Raw genomic sequence first — 12032 nt, 5'->3', positions numbered from 1 at the left:
AAAAAATTCATACTCTTTAAAAAATACATTATAAATATGTGCTACCGACCGATTTTCAAACTACAGATTATACAAATTTCTTATATTTTATAATGCTTATAAAGGGAAAACATATTACAATGCAAAATGAAGCTTCTTGCTTAGTGCCTCAATGTATAATGCACACCCGTCCACAAGCAGTAAATTATACTGAAGTGTACTGTGAACTAGCATGATCTTTTTAAGTAGCAACAAAATATTTTAACTTAAAAAATCATGAAAATCAGGCTCTTTAAAAATAAATGATACATGATCATGCATCAACAAGAATAAGAGCTGAGCTGGCGAACACGTATAATAGCTAGGCCATCGAGCACGAATACCCACATCCGCCAAAAGTTATTCATTGATTGTACCTATCATAGATTAGAAAATAGAAACGTTTGGAGAACACATTTTTATTTAGTAGATACATTTGCTAGAATTATAACTCGGTCAGGACACACATGTTAATGCTGAACATGTTAGGCAGGTAAGTCTAGGTGACGAACATGCTTCAGCCGGCAGTGAGACAAAGGTCGAAAATTATATACAAGCACTTGGTAATCAATATTCTCTTTCGGTTTTTTTATCAAAGCAAACCATTTTAAGACATCGGCAGAGGTCACCTAGACAAAGTTTTTATAGTTTTCAGTTGTGAATTCATGAAAGGGGAGCGTAGAAGGAGCACGCTCTCCCTTTGTCTTTGACGGGAAAGTATATAATTTTTAGCATAAAATTGACCCGAAATAGTTTGCTTCTTTATATTCGGATGTAATGCTTCAGTTTTATGGCATTACGCCCTCTTTCAAAACACCTCGATCAGTCACTGATTTTACCTTTTCAGACTGTCCAACAATAGTAGTGCAAGAAAGACGCAGTTTAGTGCAATCAGTATATGACTGAAATATATACTTATCCTAAAATATCGGGGTGATGATATGTTATATTGATAGTGTCAGATCGTTATCAATTCCCGCGTAATTCGTATCTTAGAAACTTAAATATGAAATTCATATCAAAACAACATGCATCGCATAAAGTCACACAAGTAAGATATAACACGAGATATACTATGTATACAACGATTTTTCTGTTTTTGTTATTGCTGAATTGTTGTGACTCCCTTTACCGTCAGTCTAATATTATCTTCCAAAGCAATGGTTACAGCAATGTCTTACTGGCAATCCACGACAGTGTTACTGATGAAACAATACTAGATAAAATCAAGGTAAGTCTAATGAGTAGAATTCTTTTTTCTGTACGTCTTGCCGAAGTCTCGTTCTATATAATTTTTTTTACTACCAATACAAGTTGGTTCGTAACTTGGCTTATACACTTTCGTTTGTTTTTCACTTACTACTTGATTAATGTATAGTTGTAGTTTCGAAATTGTGCGAGAGGCGATGCTGCTTGCTAAAATCACAGGGCCGTTGAGCACAGAGATAAAAAATTTAAAAAAAAACGTGAGCAACGCTATTTCCATCAGAAGGTCTACAGTGGTGACACTTGTTGTGTTACTCTTGTCTACGAAAACGTTGCTAAGCCAACTTCGACGAAGAAAGGCACCAAGCAGGTTGATAAATATATTTTGTCTAATCCTAGGACATGGCCGACTTCATAAACCCTTAAATGTTACGTAATGTGAATGATTAGAGTTAAAACATGAATTCTAAGGACAAAAGGTACAGATAACTATTAGAAACAACACAATTCAATAACAAATACAGCTCGAAATAAAAAAGAGAAACATTAGCAACAAAACTAGCGGTAAACTTAGATGATCCTGAAAGGTATCAGTTTCTGCACCATTAGTAGAACCGATCGTGTTGTTCAAAGTCAAGTAGAATTCAGGTGACAAGTCGCGTGTTTGGACGCCACAATCGAGTTCGAGAACGGGATTGTGGCTATGTAACATCTCATCAGATAAATAACATTTGATTACAATAGAAAAACAAAAGGATTGGTCACAAGTTACCTCATCTTTCAAATTGTTGTATATGGTTATAAAATGTTTTTAAGATAGCGTTCTATACCTTTTGAATATTTAATCTGTCTTATCAACCTTGCCATTGCTTAATAATTTCCTTGTAGGATGCATTTACTAAAGCATCAACCACCTTACACACAGCAACCAAGAAGAGAGCATATTTTAAGGAGATTGTTATACTGGTTCCAAACAGTTGGAAGGACAGTCCTGGAATTACACCAGCAGCCGCAGGACAGACTTTGCAATATGCGGACATAATTGTTTCAGCACCACTACCTACACATAGAAACTTTCCTTATACCCGATCGTACGCAGCGTGTGGTCATTCTGGAATCCATATTCAGATGCTGACAGATGTATTTCTCCATCCGTCAAAGCCTCCCGTCAAGTTGTCTCCGGGTTAGTATATAAACTCATCATATATAGATACCAGGAATACAGACGCGCGTTTCGTCTACAAAAGACTCATCAGCGACTCTCGAATCCAAAAAAGTTAAAAGGGCCAAATAAAGCACGAAGTTGAAGAGCATTGAAGACCAAAATTCTAAAACGTTTTGCCAAAACAGCTAAGGAGATTACAGCCTTAAAGTGAGTCTATTTGAAAAGAGAACAACGTTGAAATTCACTGAATATGTGCGTATAACAATCAAGAGTACATTTTTAAAAAATTTTTTATTGAAAAAAGTAAAAATAATGAACTCCGAGGAATATTCAAAACGGAAAAGCCCTAATCAAATGGAAAAGGTCAATTTAAGCCCAAACGCAACAAACGAATGAAAAAGAAATGTCATATTCCTGACTTGGTACAGACTTTTTTTTATGTAGCATATGGTGGATTATAGCTAGCTAAACCTCTCACGTGTATGAAAGTCGTATATAATCCCATTATGACAACGTTGTGTTAACAAAACAAACTGACATAATAGGTAAAAATTTCAAAGAAGGGGTACAGCAGTCAACATTGTGTTGTAATCTTAATCTTTTTAAAAACAAACAAATATGTAACGAAGAAACACAAAAAGGCACAGAGACAAAGCACTCCAGCAAAAAAAGGACAAGACCACTAAAGAACACAAAACACAACCACAGCACAACAACGCAACCACTGGATGTATAAATACAGAGCCACGTCAAATGGATTCATAATGTCTTTGTCGATTGTGATTTATTTCAATACTGAAAGATAACATTTATAGATATCTTACAAAAAACTGACCGTATCGTATGTATTAGACGGTGGTTGCTGCGTAAAATTATATCTGTCTTTCTTTTGAATACATAAATGTCAGACAAGGTTCATTTGACATTGTGCTTATTTTCGATGGTTCATTGAACTTTATTGTCAGTGATTATGCCAACTTAACAGCTACGATTGGTGTACTATATATGTTTATTTTTTATTCAATGTAGTGTCCTCAACAAACAGACAAACAAACATGTAGCCCTTTATCCTTAATTGCAGCAAAAAATCTGTGTTATGTTTGTGAGTGTTAACTCCACGTAACTTTGGACACTAGTGTAACATCACACCATAAAAAAACCTGTAAAAACTGTAAAAACTGTTGGAAATGGTTAGACTGGTCATATTGGTACGAATCCCAAAAACAACTTACAAATGTATATAAAGACAAAATACACCAAGTACCATTCTAAGTTACTGCATGCTAGTTCAAAGCCAAATACAGATACAATGTATAACTCGTGTTCTACAAAACTTCAGTATCAATTTGTATAAATCCAACGGAAAAAGTATATATAAAGTCTTTTAGGCAACCATACCACATTTTATTATCTTTATATTTATCTGTCAGAAAAAAAATAGTTGGCGATATATTTTTCGGAAGTGTGATTCAATATGAAATACATGTAGAGGGAAAAAATAAATCCAATTTGATTGAACATCAATAGATTTAAATAGCATGCACTTCATATACCATTACAGAAAAGTTTATTGTCCACGAATGGGGGACATTCAGATGGGGAGTTTTCAATGAATATCCAAATCCTGGTGAAAATGAATTTTACTATTCTACTATGTTCGGTAGAGCTGATCCCATTCGGTGCTCTATGGGATTATTAGGAAGATCAATGGCTAGATTTCCTAATGGGACTATGAGTGTTTCTGCATGCAACTTTGTTAAGGGACCATTAGACCCCATTACAGGCCTTGTTGATCAGAGATGTAAATATTATCCATATCCTTACCACAATAGAGGATTCGAATCAATGATGGATCATCAGTGGATTAAAGAGGTGAGGATACATCATAATCTTAATATTCAAAACCATGCAATAAAAGACCAAAAGTGTAACACCTGTATTGAAAGTCATTTGCTGTTGATTGTTATCTAGACACAAATATTTAAACCATACAGAGGAAGGTTTAGACATAAATACAAAATAACGTTTTCAAAATGAAAAACAAACCCTTCATATCCTGATTCTGTACAAATAAAAACAATGTTACGTCTTAGCTTTTTCCGGTGAAAATTGTTTAACTTGTGATTGAAATGAAAATAGACACATATTTAACCCCACCGCATTTTTGCGCCTGTCCCAAGTCAATTTTAATTTCATCATAGTTGCTTTTTATTAACCATTTTTTTTATTAACTATAAAGCATTTATAATTGTTTGAAAATGTTCTGTTTTGTTTAACTATATATTTTAACTCATTCAGATAACACATTTTTGTGATGACCAAACGGACTACAAACATAATAAGTATGGACATAATAGCGAAGCCCCAAACATGCACAATAGACTGTGTGGCCATCGTAGTACAATGACTGTAATCGAAGGCACAGAAGACTTCCGCAATGGTCTGAACCAACCACAGAGTATTTCTAACCTAGTTCCAACATTCAAAATAGTAAAGGCAGCAAGGACAAAGAGAGCCACACTTTACCTGGTAATCTAAGTTACATAAAAAGTGAATGACATTTGTCATCTCCACACAGATGCAGTAGGAATACGTGACGACGTATAGTAAAAGGGAATTCAGACCAGAAAAAAACTTTTTGATACATTACAGAATAATATTATACAAAAATATCATAATCAGATAAAAAATAAAATACTTTTTGATACATTACAGAATAATATTATACAAAAATATCACAATCATAATTATTGAAAAATCTTTGTTTCAAAAACTAATTACAGGAAAATCTCGAAACTTTGAGGGATCATGGCTAACAATTCAGTCTTGGAGATGGAATTATAGTTCTTATTTCAAACGGAACAATATGTTGATACTATAGCACAAATCCATATTAGATATTCGAATTCAAAAACAAAGGGAGCGTTTAACGAATTTGTCTTCCCATGATGGTCGCACACAGTCAGTATTTTAATGTTTAACATGTCTTTGTTAAATAGGACGATGACACCTTGAGATCAAATCAGATTGCAGACCATGTCATTTCTATGCTTCCACCAAACACACGTGTTCTACTCAGACATCCAAACCAACACACGGGACATCATCTTAGAAGAAGAGCGGTCAAACATGGTGACAAGAAAATTATATTGAGTAAAGGAGTCAACCATAATACTTTATCAGCATTGACTACAAAGGTGACTTTAGCCAAAACAAATAAACTAATTAAAAGTAATATGTTGAAGGAGGCCACACATGACAAGATCAATATTTTTAGCTACACAATTTTCTTTAGAATGTACTAAGAAACAGATAACGTCAAATGCCTAATTAAAGGAAGACCTGATTGCGATTTATTGAAATTTGAATTGTATCATTTTTTTTTTTATTATTGGAAAATCTGTAATATCGCTAAGGACCATGACTCTGAATTGGCATTTTTTTTTCATCTACCAAAACCCAAAGTCCGTTTTACCAAGTCACTTACCAGGACCCAAAGTCTGATGGACCATTATTTTTACAAGAGTACAATATCGATCACTCAAATCAGGTCTTACAATCATTAATACAATTCGCTGTGTCAAAGTTACACATGTGTATGTGTTAAAATGTAAACAATATTATATCGAATTTATGTACATTCAGCCAAATTTCATACAAGCTGAAAGATTGACCAAAAGACCCTTTTCGTAAAATATGGCAGAAATTGAGTTTACATATAAAAAAAAGCAGGACCTTTCGTACTACTACCCCCAATTCTGATGGAAGTAAAGTCATGTTTGGGCTTTCAGGTACAGTTCAAATGGTTATGCCCAGTTATGTATTCTATCAGTGCAATATTCTATATATAAAAAACAACATCAGAATGGGTTATACCATATATCAATTTTGTCTTCAAAACCAATTCATTACCTTTTAACCACCTATTTCATTTTATGGATGAATATCATTGGCTAAAATATTTTCATGTACAACAATGTATATATTAATTCGATTCCTCGTTCACATTTATAGCTTTCATTAGCTTGTTTATTTCGACCATTTGAGTGAAACTTATACCTCATTTGGAAATATGCATGTTTATATATGTGTGTATCTTTATTATAGGCCTCAAATACAGAATCAAGTACAGATCACTTGATAGTCATAACTTGTAACAATACTGCAATGAACAACAACCATTTGAGGAAATCTAATATTTATTTTGTAGAAAATGGATGTAAGTATGCGTTTCTTTGGAGGATACAATTACATATCATATCTCAATAATCTTATATTTTCTAAGATTATTATACTAATCATTCATTTATCATAGCCATCCTAGTTCACTATATACTATTAATTATGCAACCAAGTGTTTCTGTGTTTTCTGTTGTCAGGTCCAGAACGGTCAAACAAACCATATACTTCCTTACATGAATTGACACATTTCATTCACGATTACGAACAAGGACCAGTATATGTAAGTATATATTCGGAGTACATTATGTTCTTCTTAATAGCAGGAGTACATTAAAAATAAACCGCGGAAGTCCATACTATCAAAATGTGTCAGACATCGCTTAACGACCCGAAAAGGCTAAGAAGTTTATAAAAATATTATATTGTAAAGTTTAAACAGAAAATTATAATTTAAAAATACAAGTATTGCGACTCTTTTCATTTGCAATCACGGATTTTGTAATATATTGGGAAATATAAAACATGATGGTTATTGGTCGACCAATCAAATGGTACAGATACTTATAAAAGTCTAATATGTAATATGATATGATGCTATACACATTTTTTCTCTAACTTTCAAAGAATACAAATAGTGACTTAATTTCCTAAACCGTTACATATACAGAACCGTCATTTACTGCGTACCTTTCAATAAATAATGCTTTCAAGAATTAGATGTGCTACACCAAGAATGGTTGATATTGCTATGAAAATGAAATAGTAAAAAACATCATGAAAAATAGAGAAATGACAAAATAAAACTTGATTTTCCGAAAAGCCCTCTTTTTATTGCATGTTTGAGGCATTGCATTGTTATTTTAATAGTATAAGGCTAAATGTAGGAGTATTTCATTCAAGAACTAGTACTTTGCTTGATGTACCCAATGGTAGTTTGTTAAAAAAAATGCTCTTGGCTTGGTACATATATTACTTGCAAATCATTAGAAATTACCACAAACAACAGTTAATTGAATTAAGCCTAAGAGAATCTCGAAATAACAAATTCGCTTAAAAAATCAAAAATAGCCTTTATAGCATGTTAGTGCTTGTTAAACTAATTTATCTATAGTACACTTAAAAAGATTCTTCTCTGAAGCAATAAGGCAAATTTAAAACAAACTTGAATCACCACAAGTGTGTTTTTTCTTCTTCTTCAATATTTCATCTAATTCCCACTCAGATTGTCTCTTGGCTAACAGAGTGATCCGCTGTTATGCATAAATGCCAGGAAAGTGATTCAGACGAAATCGAGTTTGTTTTAGAGAACTATATATTTTAAGTTTTCGCATTCAGTGAATATAAAAATGTTTTAATCATATTATCATTCCAGCTTTACCATCAAGACTTGTCCTTAACAAAAGACAGCATTTTTCATGATTCATTTATAGTTGATGAAGATCTTAATGGTATTTTGTCAATTCGTGTATCCTATGACACGGATCCAGGACCTCAGTTAAAACTAAAAGACCCAAACGGGAAAATGAGGAATGATATAGATGTCGATACCAAATTGAAAGTCCTGCATTTCACAGTCGACACTCCGGAGGTACGAATTTTATCTATGCCTAACACGTCTATCAAAATGTATAAAAATAAGAAGTGGTCAGATTTTCAATGAGACAACTGTCCACCAGATTTCTATTGACTTGGCTGTAATCAACCGGTCCTTCATGTATTAATATAATTTTATAGTAAGTTATAATTTCGTTCAACCTAAGACTGTATTGATTATCAGGGAAGTATGTACCTTCCTAGCAAATCTATCGAAAAATCAAACTAACCATAATAAAACTGTTTTACTGGTAGAATCTATCTCCATGTACTTTTTTTAAGTTACTGAATAATGACCCATCAGTGAAAAATATGTAAACTCATTCTAGAAAGGCAAATGGACTATTAATGTGTCTACAGTGCATTCAACGGGACAACATATCGACATCAGCGTGGCGGCACACTCGCATATCACAAACCATCAGCAACCAATCACCGTCTCTGCCAAAGCTGTACAACAACCATACCAAGATGTCCACAGAATAGCCGTGTTTGCAGAGGTTAGACAAGGTCACCACCCTGTTATAGGACTGAAAGTCACAGCCATATCACAATTAGATGAAAGAGAATATAAAACAGACTTGTATGATAATGGTTCTGGTATGTCCAAACGGTTCTGCTTACTATATATTTATATTGTTGCTTAGCAATTTTTTTTTAGGTTGATAACATTTCAAAATTCACACTTCCAGACGTCTTGCAGGGCATTGAATTATTCTCATCACAATTCTAACTCGTACGTGAATGTTTTAAAAAAAAAAGTCATTTATATCTTTCTATATGCTACGCGTTAGCTCATTATTGTATGTCGTACGGTGATCTATTGTATCTGACATTAGCCATGTCATAAAAATCTCTGGTGGATAGTTTTCTCGTGGCTTCTTAATACTATTGTTTTTTTTTTTATATTTTCTCTGTTCTCGGGTACAAGATTGTTTTTTTCTAGAAATATAGGCCTTTAATATATATACAGCAAAAGCACAGAAATTATTGCCAGACAACTATCAACCATAGATAAAAAAAAAAAAAGTAAAAAATGTTACATAGGTGCAGATATACAGACAGGAGATGGTATTCATTCCAGGTTCTATGTTCATCAGTTTTTTGTATTCCACAGGTGCAGATATTCAGACAGGAGATGGCATTTATTCCAGATTCCTACCTTATCATCAGAATGTTCATGGATTGAAAATACAGGTGTCTGATCCCTTCGGAAATGGCCATATTCTGAATAATTCACTTGTGTACAATGAAGATGAGATCGGTAAAACTCTTTCATTACTTCATTTCTAAATGTATAACGATCTTAGTTTAGTACGTATGAAACACCAATAAGACACGAAAACTTCAAGACAGCCTATAGCTAATTTTGATAACCTAAAAACAGTATACACATAACCGAATCAAGAAAGACAATATTTTTTTTCTCGCTCCATGTATGAATAGCACCATAACATTCATAGATAAGTAAGACACTAATTACTTTATATAATGGGCTAAGTTAGAATTTAGTTCAAGATACCTTCAATAGCGTCAGCTAACACAAGCTTTATTTTAAATTGCAATCATCAATAACCATGGTTTATGTCCTCCGTTTACACTACTTGTTTGATTTATAGTGGAGTCAAAATGTTATTACTAGTATACAGCAACACAAATTCTTACTAAGTTCTTGAACATGTTTAGATAAAGTTAGTCGTACACTGTCGTAAACTTATAAGGTTGAACATCCATATGAAAATACCACATATGTAAATATCAAACTTGATGATGTGATATGGTTTTTTTTGGGGGGTATTAGACAAACAGGTTGGTTCATAAGTAAACATAACTTAGGATGACGTGTCACCGGACATATAATTCTGACTACCAACTGACGACATACTCCTTAATATCTGGTGTTTAGAGGAGTAGCAGCCAGACTTTTGTTTGTCTTTGGTTTGATAAGTTCTGCAGGGATAAAACCTACGTTCTGCGGTATATATCACCGAAAAAATGCACATATCAACCACAAAAAGTACTATTTTACATTTACCAAAAAAATGATGAAAAAACTATTATAGCATGAGAATGAACCTTATGCAGGGCATGTGCATGCAGTTTATTTGTATATTGCATGTCAAATGAAGTCACATTTTGTATTGATGTAAGAAGGATAACATTTTTTTCTGGTAATTATGTTGCTTATTTACACATATTTACTTTTAGATTCCGAGAAAAGGTACGAATCTACCAAAACTCCTTTGAAACACGGTATAAGTCGAGTAACTATGATTTCACCGCACATAAGTATACCAGATGCCAATACGAACAGAACAATGATACCTCCAGCTAGAATACACGACTTGAAATCACGTGGCATGACCGATAACAATATAATTACAATCACATTTACAGCTACTGGCGATGATCTTGACCACGGAAGAGGTATGTTGATGTAAAACGAACGAGGAAACTAACGACCCTTCATATTATACAAAACAATTAACGAGCAAATATGGCATAAAATAACAAACAACAACCTGGCCACTGAATTACAGGCTCATGACTTCGGGCAGTCACCCATTTGAGCCCCAAGACTAAAATTTCAATGAGTACACATCCACTTGATTTAGTGTAAAGACGGCATCAACAGTTAAAGAAAAAGATGAGCCTGTGGTTTGCCAAAACACAAGTATCGACAGAATTTATGTCAAGCATCACTGATGGGGAGTAATCTTTCGAAATGCCACTATGAAGCATCACATTCAATGACGTTATGTCATTCGAAAGGTGTTGAAGATTCTCGTCTTACTGCTTATTGGCTCGCGACGCGTAACCTTTCAATGTATGTTTTTTTTAGTGTTGTTTTTGTCATACATACCTTCGTATAGTTTTTTATGTTGGCTCTGCTGCATGTTAATATGACTAAATCATTTTTCTGTGATAAGGTATGATAGAGCTGTCGAAAAAGTGCCGTATTTATAGACCTTTGTTTGCCTTTACTTTAACGAAGAAGGGAACCTAAATTTATTTAGTGTCTCGCAGGTTTTTAAAACTCGTATGTAACAGTATTATGTATTATAAAAAGAAGATGTGGTACGATTTCCAATGAGACAACTCTCTACAACTACCGGTATTGTATTGTGTTTTCATCACTCATTTCGTCATGGACACAATAATGTAACAATTTATTTAGAGGAGTCAAATTCATGCATGGATGTATATCTTTGAATCAATAAAATGGTGAAAAATAGAACTTGACATTGATTTCAATTATGTAACCGCACATGCTTACTATTTTGCATTAGGTTAAACAAATGTTTAATTCTCGTTGACAGCGAACCATTACGAAATTCTGTATGCACATACAAGCCAGGAGATATTCAGCAGCAGACAATCATTGGATTCCATTAAACGTGCACCACAGTCCGCTGTAATGATTGGCTCACTACATTTGCCACGCTCATCAGGACAACAAGAGGTGTTCCGAATCAATGCCACAAGACTGGCGCCAAACCAGATCTCTTTTGCTTTTGTTATTGTTCCCGTGGATGTAGAAGGCAACAAAGGAGATATGTCCAATCTTGTTACAGCTGGATCTCGAATTCACTGAAATAAAGAGAGTTACATCCATTGTTTTGTTCTGTAAATAAAATTGAATATATATGTATATAGAATTGGGCTGCCAATCTTTAATTGTGTCGATACTTTTAAAACATTATAATTTTTGAAGACTTTTCGTCATAACTGATCACCTAAGATTGATTGATTAATGTTGGTTGCTTAACATCCAGTGGGGCCTGAGTGTGTCAAAGAGACAGCAACCCGACCAAAGAGCGGAAAACCTAAATGTAGAGGTCAAAAGAGAACTTTGGCAATAATAAAT

At 33.7% G+C, this 12032-nt stretch overlaps 1 protein-coding gene across 1 annotated transcript; it reads left to right on the top strand.

Moving 5' to 3' along the window:
- Window positions 1-1042: 1042 nt before the first annotated feature.
- Window positions 1043-11823, top strand: LOC143080531 (calcium-activated chloride channel regulator 1-like). Its single transcript, XM_076256413.1, has 12 exons — window positions 1043-1249; window positions 2113-2407; window positions 3951-4261; window positions 4688-4918; window positions 5389-5586; window positions 6497-6608; window positions 6769-6851; window positions 7944-8159; window positions 8494-8764; window positions 9282-9428; window positions 10373-10591; window positions 11485-11823. The coding sequence occupies exons 1-12, from the start codon at window positions 1094-1096 to the stop codon at window positions 11757-11759; spliced, it is 2514 nt and encodes an 837-aa protein (XP_076112528.1). The 5' UTR covers window positions 1043-1093; the 3' UTR covers window positions 11760-11823.
- Window positions 11824-12032: the final 209 nt, after the last annotated feature.

Source organism: Mytilus galloprovincialis, chromosome 6 (genome assembly GCF_965363235.1).
Source record: "Mytilus galloprovincialis chromosome 6, xbMytGall1.hap1.1, whole genome shotgun sequence".
Lineage (NCBI taxonomy): Eukaryota > Metazoa > Mollusca > Bivalvia > Mytilida > Mytilidae > Mytilus > Mytilus galloprovincialis.
Note: the sequence above shows the minus strand (reverse complement) of the source record. Positions and strands in the feature narration are given on the sequence as shown.